The 17,343-nt window shown below is 45.3% G+C and overlaps 1 protein-coding gene across 6 annotated transcripts in view; it reads right to left on the reverse strand.

The window, feature by feature from the left end:
- Nucleotides 1-17,343, reverse strand: part of pdss2 (prenyl (decaprenyl) diphosphate synthase, subunit 2) — a 275,636-nt gene that overhangs the window by 198,431 nt on the left and 59,862 nt on the right. Inside the window, exon 1 of one of the 6 annotated variants that reach the window (XM_068027086.1) lies at nucleotides 4,967-5,001. The exons of the other annotated variants lie outside the window; for them this stretch is intronic. Within the exon in view, the coding sequence (XP_067883187.1) occupies nucleotides 4,967-4,986 (20 nt within the window). The 5' untranslated portion in view covers nucleotides 4,987-5,001. Of the gene's footprint in view, nucleotides 1-4,966; nucleotides 5,002-17,343 lie in introns of those variants that run through there. 6 annotated transcript variants of the gene reach the window in all.

The raw sequence follows: 17,343 nt of genomic DNA on the forward strand, positions 1-17,343 counted from the left end.
GGTGAGAGTGACTGCCCTTGACATCAAGGCAGCATTTGACCGAGTATGGCATCAGGGAGCCCTAGCAAAACTGAGGACAATGGGAATCAGGGGGAAAACCCTCCACTGGCTGGAGTCATACCTAGCGCAAAGGAAGATGGTTGTGGTTGTTGGAGGTCAATCATCTGAGCTCCAGGACATCACTGCAGGAGTTCCTCAGGGTAGTGTCCGAGGCCCAACCATCTTCAGCTGCTTCATCAATGACCTTCCTTCAATCATAAGGTCAGAAGTGGGGATGTTCGCTGATGATTGCACAATGTTCAGCACCATTCGTGACTCCCCAGATTCTGAAGCAGTCCGTGTAGAAATGCAGCAAGACCTGGACAATATCCAGGCTTGGGCTGATAAGTGGCAAGTAATATTCACGCCACACAAGTGCTAGGCAATGATCATCTCCAACGAGAGAGAATCTAACCATCTCTCCTTGACATTCAACGGCATTAGCATCGCTGAATCCCCCACTATCAACATCCTAGGGGCTACCATTGACCAGGAACTGAACTGGAGTAGCCATATAAATACTGTGGCTATAAGAGCAGGTCAGAGGCTAGGAATCCTGAGGCGAGTAACTCACCTCCTGACTCCCCAAAGCCTGTCCGCCATCTACAAGGCACAAGTCAGGAGTGTGATGGAATACTCTACATCTGCCTGGATGGGTGCAGCTCCAACAACATTCAAGAAGCTCGACACCATCCAGGACAAAGCAGCCCGCTTGACTGGCACCCCATCCACAAACATTCACTCCCTCCACCACCAATGCACAGTGGCAGCAGTGTGTACCATCTACAAGATGCACTGCAGCATTGCACCAAGGCTCCTTAGACAGCACCTTCCAAACCCACGACCTCTACCAACTAGAAGGACAAGGGCAGCAAATACATGGGAACACCACCACCTGCAAGTTCGCCTCCAAGTCACACACCATCCTGGCTTGGAACTATATCGCAGTTCCTTCACTGTCGCTGGGTCAAAATCCTGGAACTCCCTTCCTAACAGCACTGTGGATATACCTACCCCACATGGACTGCAGTGGTTCAAGAAGGCAGCTCACCACCACCTTCTCAAAGGGCAATTGGGCATGGGCAATAAATGCTGGCCTGGCCAGTGACGCCCACATCTCATGAATGAATTAAAAAAAAGTAATGTGGTGGACCAGAACTGTACGCAATACTCCGGCTGTGGCCTAACCTGAGTTTTATACAGTTCCAGCATTACATCCCTGCTTTTGTATTCTATACCTTGGCATTCCATATGCCTTCTTCATCACTCCATCTACCTGTCCTGCCATCTTCAGGCACCTGGGGAAATGCACTTCAATGTCTCTCACTTCCTCTACCCCTCTCAATATCCTTCTGTTTATCGTGTATTCCCTTGTTTTGTTTGCTCTCCCCAAATGCATTACCTCACACTTCTCTGGATTGAATTCCATTTGCCACTTTTACGCCCACTCAACCAAACCATTGACATCATTCTGGAGTCTACACTATCCTCTTCACTATCAACTGCACGGCCAATTTTTGTCTCATCTGCAAATTTCCCAATCATGCCTCGCACATTTAAGTCTAAATCATTAATATATACCACAAACAGCAAGGGACCCAACACTGAGCCCTGTGGAACGTCACTGGAAACCGCCCTCCATTCACAAAAACATCTGTCGACCATTACCCTTTGTTTCCTGTCACTGAGCCAATTTTGGATCCAACTCACCACATTCCCCTGAATCCCATGGGCTTTTACTTTTCTGAGAAGTCTGCCATGTGGGACCTTGTCAAATGCCTTACTAAAATCCATGTAGAAACATCCATTGTACTATCCTCATCAATCCTCCTTGTTACTTCCTCAAAAAATTCAATTAAGTTGGTAAGACAAGACTTTCCCTGAAGAAATCCATGCTGACTATCCCTGAATGATCCGTGCATTTCTAAGTGACAGTTTATCCTATCTCTTAGAATTGATTCTAATAATTTGCCCACCACCGGGGTCAGACTGACCGGCCTATAATTATCTGCCCCATCCCTCACACCCTTTTTAAATAATGGTGCGACGTTCGCAGACCTCCAATCCTCTGGTACCTCGCCTGTATCTGGGGAGGATTTGAAAATGATCCTCAGAGCATCCACTATTTCCTCCCTGGCTTCCTTTAACAGCCTGGGATACAATCCATCCGGCCCTGGTGATTTATCCACTTTCAAGGATGTCAGACCTTCTCGTACTTCCTCTCTCATCATGCTTATTGTATCTAATATTTTACACTCTTCCTCTTTAACTACAATGTCTGCATCATCCCTCTCCTCTCTCCTTTGTGAAGACAGAGTCGGATCTAGGGCTTTCCTGATTGCTATGGCTCAGACCATACCAGATGGTACATTTTCCCATTGAGCTATGAGGGGAGCTTGATGAACTGCTTATATTAGTGAAACTTTCCCTTACATTGTCCCCCTCTCTCATCATCAGCACTCTAATGTAACAACATATACTACGTAGCTGTTAACTTTTTTTAAATGGAATCCTAATGGTGAGACTTTGTGCAGTTAACATAGATTGAAGTACAATTTACCCCAACACTGATATAAATATGCACAATTTATAGCTCTCATTAACAAAAAAGTACTAAAAAAATGTCCACACCAATGCCTTTTGTAAATCTCCTAATCGAAACGTTATTAAATTGAGTGTACTGCTTCTTCATTCAGTCCACAGAGAATTTGGAATGCTCACATGAAGATATAACCCTTTCAACATTGAGTACTACATGCTCCTGAACAGTATTATACTACAACACCTGGATGGGAGACCGCCTGGGAAAACCAGGTGCAGTCGGCTTTAGGTGCTTGATGGCCGGCACAGACACGATAGGCCAAAGGACCTGTTTCTGTGCTGTATAACTCTCCGACTCACAAATACCCATCTTACATTTATCATGCTGATTACGAATACAGCAAGAAATACTAATTGCACAATCACATCCTCTAACCTAGCCTTATTGAAATGATTATTCTGGTGTACCAGCTTATCTAAAAGTCCGCTGCCATTATTCTAGGCCATACCAAGTCCAAGTCCGTCATCACTTACTGACTTACATTGGCTCCTATTCTCCAAAGCCTCGAATTTAAAACTCTCATCCTTAAGTCTTCCATGCCCTAACCCTTCTCTATCTATGTACCTTCCCACTACTCATCATTCCTCTTGTGCATTGCTAGCAGTTTCTTCTGTTGCGTCAGCACCATGATTTGCAATTCCCTCCCTAAATCCGCCCACCTTTCCACCTCCTTCAAACTACTTTAAGATCTTCTTTAACCCTCTTTGATCAATACCACACTTGGCTCAGCATCAATATTTGTCTGATTGCGCCTCTGTGAAACAACTGGGGATGTCTTTCTATGTTGAATGTGCAATATAAATGCAAGCTGCTGTTGTAGAGTTCTTCTGCAGTCCTCAAAGGGATAATTGCACTACAGAGTGACTGCTTCAGATAATTAAGAATATCTGCCAATCATCATAGCAACTGTTAATGTCACTTTCCACGCCAAAGATTATCATTCACTTTGTGCATCATGTAGCCACACAGTAAAACTCGAGCCACCCTTCTAAAATTCAGCATTAGTTTCTTGTGCAAAAAAAAGGGTCAGTACTAAGCAATCTGAGCAATGCTTACTGCTGTTGCTTATATGTTCCTGAAATGTGTCGTGCTCAATTATTAACAGATTGCACGTGGAACCATAGAATCACAGAACAGTATAACACAGGGACCCATTCAGCCTAGCGAGTCTATGCCGGCTATTTTGAGGGAAATCCAGTTCGTCCCACTCCTTGGCTCTTTCCCCAAATATCTGCAATTCTTTTTGAAAGCCACTATTGAATCAGTTTCTACCATCCGTTTAGGTAGTGCATTCCAAATCCTAACCACTCGTTGTGTTAAAAAACAATCCTCATGACTCATCTGGATCTTTTGTCAATCACCTTAAATCTGTGCCCTCTGGTATTGACCCTTCAGCCATTGGAAAGAGTTTCACTTTATTAAAATCCTTCATAACTTTAAACACCGCTATCAAATCTTCTCTTAGCCTTCTCTGCTCTAAGGAGAACAACCCCAGATTCCCCAATCTAACCACATAACTGTAATCACTCATTCCCGGAAACATTCCAGTAAATCTCGTCTGTACCCCTCAAAAGCCTTCCTAAAATGTGGTGCTCAGAATTGGACATAATACTCTAGTTGGAACCAAACTCGTGATTTATATAGGTTGAGCATAACTTCCTGGCCTCCATTTATTCATTGCTTCATTAACCTGTCCTGCCACCTTCAAAGTTTTGTGCAAAAACACCCTCAGATCTCTATCTTCTTGCACCTCCTTTACAATTGTCCCATTTAGCTTGTATTGTCTCTACTCATTCTTTCTACCAAAAATGTATTACCTCATACTTTGCTGCATTGACTTTCATCTGTCATATGTCGGCCCATTCCACCAGCCTGTCTCTGTCCTCATGAAGTCTCTTACTATCTTTCTCGCGGTTTACTACACTTCCAAGTTTCATGTCATCTACAAATTTTGAAATTGTGCCCTGTTCCCCCTAGACATTAACGTAGATCAAAAACAGCAGTGGTGCTAGTACTGAACTCTGGGCAACATCACTGTACCTTACAGTCCAAAAAACAGGCATTCAACACAAAACTATTTTCTATCCCTTAGCCAATTTTGTATCCATGCCACTACTGCCCCTTTTATCCCTTAGGCTTCAACTTGGCTAACAAGCCTAGTATGTGGTACTTTATTAAATGCCTTTTTAAAGTCCATATGCACAACTATCAACTGTGTTGCAGCCATTCACTCTCTCTGTTACCTTATCAAAAAAACTCAAGCAAGTTAGTCAAACACAATTTGCCCTTAACAAATCCCGCTGGCTCTCCTGTATTAGTCCATACTTGTCCAAGTGGCTGTTCATTTTCTCCTGGGTTTATCCTTCTCCTTTTTTTGAACAATGGCCGAATATTTGCACTCCTCCAGTCCTCTGGCACCACCCCTGTAAATATGGAGGATTGAAAGATTATGGCAAGCACCTCTGAAATTTCTACCCTTACTTGCTTCAGCAAACCTCGGATGCATCCTACCTGGACCAGGTGACAATCTGCCATCTCCACCATTTTTGTTGTATGCTTCCAATGTGTGTCCAGATCACAGACCATTTTCTGGACAAGAAGGTGAATAAACAAACCATACTGCCCTGAGCAGTCATTGGGAGGAATACAAGAGAAACCCAGAGTAGCTGATCTTTTGACAGAGTAATCAACGTGTGGAATAAACTTCCAGATAATGCAGTGGAGGTAAAAACTATGGAAGCATTTAAGAAATAACTGAATGCTGCAATGAGGAGAGTCAAATGTAGAATCTTCAACTAATTTAGATGCGTCCAATGACCCTCCTCATCCATTATTATCTTGTGATAATAGTGCAAATTTCCTGTATAGTTTCTGCTATATAAAAGCTAGCAAGAAAAATGGATGGAGTACAGTGCAAATTCATCATAATAACAGCAGGATGTAAAGGATTAATTTATTAGCAAAGGTTGCATAAACAAATGTTGTCGAGGTACAGATCAGCCATGATCTAAGTGAATTCCAGAAAAGGCTTGAAGAGCTGACTAACTTAATCCTGTCCCCATGTTCCAAAGAAGAAACAACCACTTCTGATGAATGGCCATTATCTGATCAATCAAAAGAAATTGTCAAGAAAATGTCTGAAGTTGAGAAAGAATCATTAAGACAGCAGCTAATGACCAAAAGGTTGCATATAGAGTGTGGATGGATTAGCAGGCTCGGTAATTCACCTTTTCCGTTTATCTCAACCCAGGCTGATGGGATGCAAATCTCTCTGCTGCCGGCTAGCGTTAAAACAGCAATTAATTTTGAGCAATCTCAATCCATATTCTAATGAGCAAAATTTCACAGCATAAAACCACCCAAAATTTGAAAATCTTACCACACAAAGGCTGGTATGGATAGTCACACTATCACAAGAAAGAGGTGCTGTTCTGAGTTTATGATTCAAGTACATTCTTAGAACAGAATAGATTAAGCTTGAGCACTCTCCAGCTCCCACTATGTCTGAACTGGAAATGACTGATGCTGACAAGACGGAGGAAAAGTGAGGATAGCAGAAATTGGTCAATAATGCCTTTTGGTAACATTCACTATATATTTTGGAATCTTTATGGTCAAGTGCTATCATAATAACCTATCAAAAACAGAGTCCTTTAACATGGACTACAACTTCTGAAATGTACTCAATCGTGTAAGACTTGAGTGGTTCCAATGGGCCATCTGAAAACTTAGATCAGAGGTTTCAAATTCTTCTGATATTTTTGACTATTTTGTACAAGACAAGACAGTGATACTTCGGTAGGAAGCAGACATTACTCAAATAAACAGCATCAGTAGAGCTTGTTCTATTTTGGAATTCCTAGAGTAGTAGGATATCACAAATTTCTGACCTTTGCAATTACAACTCTAGTTTATATCAATTTCACATCCATATCAAATTCAAAAAGCAACCCACCAGCGATCTCTGCATACTTGAGTTGACTCAACTGATTAATCATCATTAACAAGAGTGCTGCAGTAAAATGTGATCTTCTTTAGTCTGGATAAAATTACAGACTTTCAAAAAAGACCAATGTTTAGAACTTCCCCCAGATGTAATAGAGAGAATAGAATTATGACTATACATCTTCAAAAAGTTCAGGAAAAGTAAATCTGGAACTCTAAAGGTCAAATGACAAACTCAAACTTTGCATGTTCTAATTACAACTGTAATATTTTCACTGTTCTCACAAATCTCTCCTCTGGTACTTTAAATAGTAATATCAATACCATTATTAGACTGTGGCTGTGATAGGATTTTTCTATTTTGGCTGCATTTCCTTCTATTTTACAAGTTTAGTTATGTTTTTCCATATATTTGGGTCAATTTCCTTTTCTCCTTCTACCCCATGCACAGGTAGGCAACCTGCTCTTAGGCCTCATTTTCGAAATGGCTGCAATGAGCTGTACAGATAGTGTGGAGGATGGGTGGGGGGGGGCGCGTGGGGGGAGGTGGGAAGTAACAAATGGCAAATAGCTGCACTTATTTTACCTTCCTCCCAGTCAGAAAGCAGACAAACTGATGGCCGACCCAAGATTGGTAATTCACCACGTGGAAAAATTATGGACAAATAGCACACTCAATTAAACAGTGCAAAAGCCCCAAAATGTATAGCAATCCATGGCTACTTGCCTTTTCGTCAATCTTGCAGCCATAAGAGAGTGCGACCAAAGAGCTGTTGATTTAGTAGTTGCATAAGCCATAAAGTTAGATTGCTTATATCAACCACCAACATAGCATACTGGTAATGTTACTAGACTAGTAATCCAGAGGCCCAAACTAATGCTCCCGAGACATGAGTTCAAATCCCACCACGGCAGCAGGGGGAATTTAAATTCAATTAATAAATCTGTAATAAAATGCTAGTCTCATTAATAATGATCATGAAACTACTGGATTGTTGCAAAAAAAATCTTGTTTACTAATGTTCTTCAGGGAAGGAAATCTGCTGTCCTGACCTGGTCTGGCCTACTGGTGACTCCAGACCCACAACAATGTGGTTGATTCTTAACTGCCCTCTGAAATGGTCTAGCAAGACACTCAACGCTACCTGCTCAAGGGCAATTAGGTTTGGGCAATAAATGCTGGCCTAAACAGCGATGCTCACATCCCAGGAACAATTAAAAAATTGTCAGTTTACACAACATGAACATTTTAATCTCACCATCCTGAGGACACCAAAGAAACCAAGACACAAGCCAATTTACCCACCACTTGAAATACTGTAGCTCGTTATCCACTGATAAAACAGCATAGAACTTAATCCAATAAATGAAATACAGCAGTTTTCAATCTCTGCAGTTTTAGATGACGACTTCATTCTGTTGGGTGTTTAGAATTCCACTGCCTTCAGTTTTAAACTAAGCGCAACATTGCTCATCGCATTCTGTTTCTTCCAGACAGTAAAATTTCATCCTATCAGATGGTTTATTTTGGCAATGCTATCAAACACAAATGGGTCGATAGATTGAATTTCAGGATATAAGGTTATAACACCCTTGGGTCCATATTTAAAGTCTAACTGCATTGCAGTTATGACACAATATCACTTCCTGTGTTTCTGTAAGCTTTATGATACAAAAGACAAATAAAACTTTGTCCCAAAGGCAACATTTTCTAAACGCCCTCTCCCAACAAAAACTGCCTTTGAAACTGTGTGTTCAACATCAGCATAGAGCAGGCAAATGAGCAGTGTAAGACGAAAACACTTTACAACCAATTAAGGACTTTTGTAGTGTTTGAAATGTAAAATAGGAAACACAGCAACCAATATGCACACAGGAAACTCCCATTGTTTCTGAGAGTGATGTTAATTGACTGATAAACATTGGCCAGGACACGTGAGAGAACTCTCCTGCTCTTCTCTGAAATAGTGCCAGTGTCTTTTACGCCACCTGAAAGGATAGGTTTAATGCCTCATCTGAAAGAAGGCACCTCTAACAGTGCAGCACTGATTCAGTAGGACACTGGAGCATCAGTTCTAGATTTTTGTGACAAGTTTCTGCAGTGGGACCTGAACCCACAAGCTGCTGACACGACAGCAAGAACACTACCAACTGAGCCACCGCTGACACCCAATAAGTGGTGCACAGTTAAAGTGAACTAAGAGCCCCACAATTTATGCAACTTTATATATAAACATCGCATCACCCCTTCCCTCACCAACATTATGAAAGCCCATTTAGTTGCAGAACTTAAGGTAAAACCCTAAAACAGAATACTGTGTAAAAAAAAATAACTTGCATGTATATAGCATCTTTAACATAGTAAAACATCCAAGGCGCTTCACAGGAGCATTATCAAACAAAATTTGACACTGAGACACATAAGGGGATATTTGGGCAGATGAGCAATAGCTTGTTCTATGAGCATTGAGTCACAAAACCACAAACTGCTGCCCGCAGTGAGTGTTTTGGATATTGGGTGAAAACAGGATTGGGCTGGCCTGTGTTGCCTCTTGTAGTGAAATAATCCATCAATACTCACTGTTAACACTCATACATGAATAAATGTGAGGTATCGGAATGTGACTGACACTCATGTTACCACATCCCAGCAGGGATTCAATAATTTTGAAAAAGATGGGGAAGACTACTTTGTACTACATGGTTCTGTCCAACTTATGCAAAACATCAAAAGGAAGAAAATAATCACAGATAGCCCTCTGAAATTTCCCCCACCTTCTACAAAAGGTAATCAAGCAATAAGTTAATATCATCAATCTAACACTGCCATATATATTATCCAACCATTAGTAGTTGTATTCCACAGATGCTATCTCGACATGACTGGAGCAAAACTGTTCTACAAAATGTTCGATCACCTTTTACATTCTTGAACTGTATTCATCCAGCTTCCCAACAATGAATCAGCTATTCCTAAACAATGTTTATTCCATATATGTACAATTATACTGAGAGAAAAAAAATCACTAATCTCATTTACACCTCACCAAACTGATACGCATATCCTAACATTCATTAGCATCTTTTGTAACATTTGAAGAGAAACAACTCTCATGATAGGTAGATTTAAAGCTAAATTTAGGGTAGCTCAGTGTCACACAGCTTAAGAGCACAAGTAGGAGCAGGAGTACACCATGCAGTTACTCAGCCCTGCTCTGTCATTCAGTATCATGGCTGATCTTCTACGTCAACACCACGTTCCTGCCATATCCCCATATCCCTTGATTTCATTAGGTTTGAAACCAGTTTCATTCCATTCTTGATCTGCGCTACATCATCTCCCAAATGAAGGGAGAGCGGAAAGGATCAAAGAGACAAAAATACATCAATGGATCCTGCCTGAGGAGTCTCTGGCAGCAGCTGCCTGAGAAAAAGGCATATCCTTTCAACTGCAAGCATCAAACCAGATAGATGCATCTGTGGCTATTAGTAGTGTTCATACCTCTGAGTCAGAAGGTTGTGGGTTCAATCTCCATTCCAGAGACTTGTGATGGAAATTTGCTGCCAGCGAGCAAGTCCCAACATTGGGAAGGAAAGCAGGTGGCATGGCCGCACAAGCAGGCAGTGGAAGAGGAAATGCAATTTTTTCAGAGCTGTCCAATTAACGGCCAGCAGGTCTGGGAGCCAACCAATAATGCAGAGCGGGCAGGGGAAGTACTGGCACCTAACAAGCAGGCCATATTTAAAGGGGACAAAGCAGCACAGAAGATGACCATTGTGGTAGCAGTGAAATGGCAGCATCCAGAGGATGGGTGGCACCCAGATTCAGTAATTCCACAGTCATTCCCACCCCACCCCACCCTCCCGCCCCAACCACTCCACTGAGGAGCTCCTCCAGGCAGCAAGGGCACAGGAGGATGTCCTCTTCCCTCATGATGACAGGAGGTGGCTGACAAGGCAGACCAAGAGGACATGGCTGGAGATCACCAAGGAGGTTAGTAGCCACAGGATGGTCCCACAGACATGGTTGCAGTGCTGGAAGAGAATCAATGACCCTGATGCAGTCAGGAAAAGTGAGTGCAGATCATAACATTAAGCAAGTAGCATTAAATGTCACAAAAGGTGCAGATGAAATGTGAGAAGAGGGTGCCCACCCAGTCATTGGCCATAGCCAGGCACCAGCATTCGCTGTCAGATGCATAACAGACTCCCAGTGGAGGTAGTTAGAATTGCCCACTGCACTGCCAATACTGAACGCCCGAATGCAGCAGGCATCCCTGTGGCACAATGATGGACACTGAGGCTGCCATCAATGGGTGTAGCGTGGCTATGATAGGCAAGTTACAATATGTTTGCAGAAGAAAGTTTACAACTCAAGAGAAAGGCGACAGACTGGAGGAGGCGTGTCACATCTCACGGTGCTCACTCCAATGGAAGAGGAGGCAATGTAGCTGGGCAGCCTGGAAGCAGGATAGACTATCGCTGATGGTGAGGCGGGTGTGGAGCCACAAGACAGTGAGTAGCCTAATGGAAGAGGCTATTAAACCTTCTGGTGAGCAACCTAGTGCTCCTGTGCCCATCACGGAATACAGGGAGATCCAGCTGAAAGGCAGTCAGAAGGAGGTGATGGAATGCGCAGTGCCCTCAAGTCATTTGTTGCTCTCTTATGGGTCAAGTAGAAAACGAGGCAGCAGCTGCGCCTGCAGGAGAGCTTGACACCTCAGAGGAGGAGGAGACGACGTCTCAGAGCATTCCACTGCATTCTCCACCAGCACAGATACCCTCACATCAATGGGAATTCACTTGTGTGTAGGAATGGTGACCACAGCACAGATGCGCCCAAGCAGCTGACAGAAGCAGTCACAGTTGTGGACAGTCGCAGCCGGAGACCTGTGGAAGAGCATGCGATGCTCAGCTTCAGGCTGATGCATGCCTCAGGAGTCATCAACAAGGCAGCAGATGCTGCAGCATGTGGTGCATGGACATCTGTCAGTGCTCCCAGAGCCTTTGTGTACCCATGTACGGACATTGAGTTCATCCAGGCCATGAGTGTAGCCACGTCTCTAGCGTATGTGTGCATGACCTCCTCCACTGGAGAGCCACATCCAGCATACCACCCAGTGGATGCAGGAGATGTGCACTGACCTGCCATTGCCCCTTCCATGAGCTCTGCAAAGCCATGGCTGGGCGAGAGGGGCACGAGATGCCTGGAGTCCTCATCAGGTGCTCAAGCTCTTCAGGTGAGCAGAGAATGACAAGTGTGGCTTGAAAGGATAAAGACTGGCTGCCAGAAGTCCCTGGGGGCTCCTCGCAAGGCACTCCAGATGTGGACGGCGGAACCTCTGCACCTCTGACCGTGAATGGTGGTGAACAATTAAATAACCAACTGGAGGAGGTGGCTACACAAATATCCCCATCCTCAATGATAGGGGAGCCCAGCACATCAGTGCGAAAGATAAGGCTGAAGCATTTGCAACAATCTTCAGCCAGAAGTGCCAAGTTGATGATCCATCTCGGCCTCCTCCTGAAGTCCCCAGCATCACAGATGCCAGACTTCAGTCAATTTGATTCACTCCATGTGACATCAAGAAACGACTGAAGGCACTGGATACTGCAAAGGCTGTGGGCCCTGACAATATTCCGGCAATAATACTGAAGAACTGTGCTCCAGAACTTGCCGTGCCCCTAGCCAAGTTGTTCCAGTACAGCTACAACACTGGCATCTACCCTGCAATGTGGAAAATTACCCAGGTATGTCCTGTACACAAAAAGCAGGACAAGTCCAACCTGGCCAACTCCGCCCCATCAGCCTACTCTCAAGCATCAGTAAAGTGATTGAAGGCGTCATCGACAGTGCCATCAAGCGGCACTTGCTTAGCAATAACCTACTCAGTGACGCTCCGTTTGGGTTCCGCCAGGGCCACTCAGCTCCTGACCTCATTACAGCCTTGATTCAAACTTGGACAAAAGAGCTGAACTCAAGAGGTGAGATGAGGTGAGAGTGAATGCCCTTGACATCAAGGCAGCATTTGACCGAGTATGGCATCAAGGAGCCCTAGCAAAACTGAGGTCAATGGGAATCAGGGGGAAAACTCTTCGCTGGTTGGAGTCAAAGCTAGCGCAAAGGAAGATGGTTGTGGTTGTTGGAGGTCAATCATTTCAACTCCAGGACATCACTGCAGGAGTTCCTCAGGGTAGTGTCCTAGGCCCAACCATCGTCAGCTGCTTCATCAATGACCTTCCTTCAATCATAAGGTCAGAAGTGGGGATGTTCACTGATGATTGCACAATGTTCAGCACCATTCGTGACTCCTCAGATACTGAAGCAGTCCGTGTAAAAATGCAGCAAAACTTGGACAATATCCAGGTTTGGGCTGAGAAGTGGCAAGTAACATTTGCCCCACACAAATGCCAGGCAATGACCATCTCCAACAAGAGAGAATCTAACCATCTCCCCTTGACATTCAATGGCATTACTATCGCTGAAACCCCCACTATCAACATCCTAGGGACTACCATTGACCAGAAAGTGAACTGGAGTAGCCATATAAATACCGTGCTACAAGAGCAGGTCAGATGCTAGGAATCCTGCGACGAATAACTCGCCTCCTGACTCCCCAAAGCCTGTCCAGCATCTACAAGTCAGGAATGTGATGGAATACTCTCCACTTGCCTGGATGGGTGCAGCTCCAACAACACTCAAGAAGCTTGACACCATCAAGGACAAAGCAGCCCGCTTGATTGGCACCCCATCCACAAACATTCACTCTCTCCACCACCGACGCACAGTGGTAGCAGTGTGTATCATCTACAAGATACACTGCAGCAATGCACCAAGGCTCCTTAGACAGCATCTTCCAAACCCGCGACCTCTACCAACTAGCAGGACATAGGCAGCAAATACGTGGGAACACCTCCACTTGCAAGTTCCCTTCCAAGTCACACACCATTCTGACTTGGAACTATATCGCCGCCGTTCCTTCACGGTCGCTGGGACAAAATCCTGGACCTCCCTTCCTAACAGCACTTTGGATGTACCTACCCCACATGGACTGCAGCAGTTCAAGAAGGCAACTCACCACCATCTTCTCAAGGGCAATTAGGGATGGGCAATAAATGCTGGCCTGGCAAGCAACGCCCATATCCCATGAATGAACAAAAAAAAGACACACATGGCTCATGAAGCCGCGAAGACAGAGGCAGCTTCTGCTCAGGTGCAAGAGGCCCCCCATGTCCCGGGGCCCTCTCGGCCTCAGGCAACCAGAGGACGACCGCTACAGTAATTCAAAGCAACGGAGCAGAAAGGTAAGCAGCCTGCCTCCACATCAGCTGCTGGTGGAGGGGGAGCACTACATAAGAGCACACCTACTAGCGCACAGGTAAATCTACCTAGCTGCACTTGGGTATCACTGGGTGATAGTTTATTGTCTTATGTCACATTGTTGCCTGAATATGGCACCACAAAATGATTCCAGTACTAATTTCTACACTATTGGGGCCTTAACAGCTGGAGCGCTGGAGAAGAATGTGATGGATAGGTCCGGACTGCATGAGATTAATGCATTATCCATGCCTTGGCCTGCTGTCATGACAAGCTCAATGATATCTTCAGAGCATTCATGGGAAGCCCAATAAGGCCACAGGAGGGAAAAGATTTAACTTTTTATATGGGCGTCTAAGGAAGGCTGATGGGGTGGAAAGTGAGGACCAGGGGAACCCTGTTGTAGTTCTGGGAGGGAGGGGAAGGGGTGAGGGTAGAGGTGCGGGAAATGGGCTGGACACGGTTGAGGGCCCTGTCAACAACAATGGGGGGGGAATCCTCGGTTGAGGAAAAAGGAAGACATATCAGAAGCACTGTCATGGAAGGTAGCATCATCAGAGAAGTTGTCGCTATGGGTACCCGCATGGGTCCCAGTTATACCTGTCTTTTTGTGGGATATGTCGAGCATTCTTTGTTCCAGTCCTACTCAGGCCCCCTCCCCGAATTTTTTTACCGGTACATTGATGACTGTATCACTGCCGTTTCCTGCTCCCGCCCCGAACTGGAAAACTTTATCAACTTTGCTTACAATTTCCACCCTTCTCTCACATTTGCATGGTCCATCTCTGACACTTCCCTTCCCTTCCTCAACTTCTCTGCCTCCATCTCTGCGGATAGGTTGTCTACTAATATCCATTATAAGCCCACCGACTCCCACAGCTACCTCGACTACACTTCTTCACACCCTACCTCCTGTAAGGACTCCATTCCATTCTCCCAGTTTCTCCATCTTCGACGCATCTGCTCTGATGATGCTACCTTCCATGACGGTGCTTCTGATATGACCACCTTATTCCTCAACCGAGGACTCCCCCTCACTGTTGTTGACAGGGCCCTCAACCGTGTCCGGCCCATTTCGCGTACCTCTGCCCTCAACCCTTCCCCTCCCTCCCAGAACTACAACAGGGTTCCCCTTGTCCTCACTTTCCACCCCATCAGCCTCCATATCCAAAGGATCATCCTCCGCCATTTCCGCCACCTCCAGCGTGATGCCACTACCAAACGCATCTTCCCCTCCCTTCCCCTGTCAGCATTCCGAAGGGATTGTTCCCTCCGCGACACCCTAGTCCACTCCTCCATTACCCCCACCACCTCGTGCCCGTCCCATGGCACCTTCCCCTGCAATCGCAGGAGGTATAATACCTGCCCATTTACCTCCTCTCTCCTCACTATCCCAGGCCCCAAACACTCCTTTCAGGTGAAGCAGCGATTTACTTGTACTTCTTTCAATGTAGTATACTGTATTCGCTTCGCACAATGTGGTCTCCTCTACATGGGGGAGACCAAGCGCAGACTGGGTGACCGCTTTGCGGAACACCTCCGCTCAGTCCGCAAGCAGGACCCTGAGCTTCCGGTTGCTTACTATTTCAACACGCACACCCTGCTCTCATGCTCACATCTCTGTCCTGGGATTGCTGCAGTGTTCCAGTGAACATCAACGTAAGCTCGATGAACAGCATCTCATCTACCGATTAGGCACACTACAGCCTGCCGGACTGAACATTGAGTTCAATAATTTGAGAGCATGACAGCCCCCCATTTTACTTTATTTATTTCTCGTTATTTTTTCTTTTTTACATTTTACAATTTTTTTTTGTATGTTTATTTCATTTCATCTTAGTTTGTTCAGTTTGCTTACCCACTGTTTTTTTTCATGTTTGCACTTGCTGCTGTTCAATATTCAGTCAGTTAACACCTTAACTGTACTAATGCTTTGTCTTTCAACACACCATTAACATATTGTTTGCCTTTGCTCCATGACCTTTTGGTCAGCTATGTGGCCTTGTCCAATCTACACCTTCTCCTTTGTTATCTCTTGCCCCACCCCCGGCTCACTTGCTTATAACCTGTGACATTTCTAATATTTGTCAGTTCCGAAGAAGGGTCACTGACCCGAAACGTTAACTCTGCTTCTCTTTTCACAGATGCTACCAGACCTGCTGAGTGTTCCAGAATTTCTTGTTCTTATTTCAGATTTCCAGCATCTGCAGTATTTTGCTTTTATCTAAACATTATTAGAAGGCCTACGCCCTGCTCAATGGTCACCCTTGTCGTCCCATGGCAGCTGTTGTATGCCTCCTCTGCATCTGTGCTGAGGTTCTGCACAGGTTTAATGAGTCATGTCTTCACTGTGTAGCCCTGTCACCCAGTATCCATTCTCGAAAGTGTGTGGGTGGCCTGAAAAACTCGGGTATCTGGGACTGCATTAGAATGAAGGAGTGGTGACAGCTTCCCAGGAACCTTGCACAGACCTGAAGAAACAGTTTGTGATAGTCACAAACCAGTTGGACACAGTGAAAGTGCTTCCTGTTGATGAAGGCTGCTGCCTGGTCTGCAGGAGCCTTGATGGTCACCTGCATCTGAGCGAATCTAGCAATGGCCCAAAATCCCACAGCCCTCTCTTCCTGACTGGCCGGATCAGTTCGAAACCGCATGCATTGGCCGGCCCTCTTAAACATGGCATCCTTGACAAGCTTGGTGCAGCTATGAGCTGCAGACTGGGAAATCCCACAGTTTCGCAGATGGTCCATGGAATGATCCCGAGGAGTGAAAATTCAGCGCCACTGTGACCTTCACTGGACAGGCAATGGGTGCCCACTACTTCCCATTGGGCACAGATCCTCCTTCGTTACAGCGTACAGCTCGGCGACCAGCTCCCTGGGCAGGCAAAGTCTTCAGTGACACTGATGTTCCAACATTTTCAGGAAGCAAAGCCTCCATCAGTAAACCCTCTCTGGTGGGTCGCGCCTTCTGTGCAGGAGGCTGGTTGCACACCCCTCAGCACCTTCCTCATCCACGGCACTTCCACCCTCCTGAGCCTCCTGCTCCTCTGGGTGTTGCAGCTCCACTCCCTGTGGCTACATCTCTCTCACACTCCTCCTCAATGAGGTCTCAAAACCATAGTGTATGAGACCCAACTTGTAGTGCTCACTTCTCAAGGCCTCTCACTCCCCTTACTCTGCATGCATAAGTTGCACCCCAGAAAGAAGGCCTCCAATGTACTCACCAAGTTTATCCAGCCTCCAGCATGTCACTCCTGCGATTTATTCACTCGCATTCTCCCTGCACTGAAAGCTGCTGCTCACCATGGCGACCAACTCAAGCCAACATTGACCTGTCACTGAGCTCCTGCCTCCTTACAGCTGGTGAGGCTCCGAAGCTCCAATCTTCACCTGTGCCCCTGGTAAAATCTCAAATCTGCCAAAACAAAACCTGG

Source organism: Heterodontus francisci, chromosome 3, assembly GCF_036365525.1.
Source record: "Heterodontus francisci isolate sHetFra1 chromosome 3, sHetFra1.hap1, whole genome shotgun sequence".
Taxonomy (NCBI): domain Eukaryota; kingdom Metazoa; phylum Chordata; class Chondrichthyes; order Heterodontiformes; family Heterodontidae; genus Heterodontus; species Heterodontus francisci.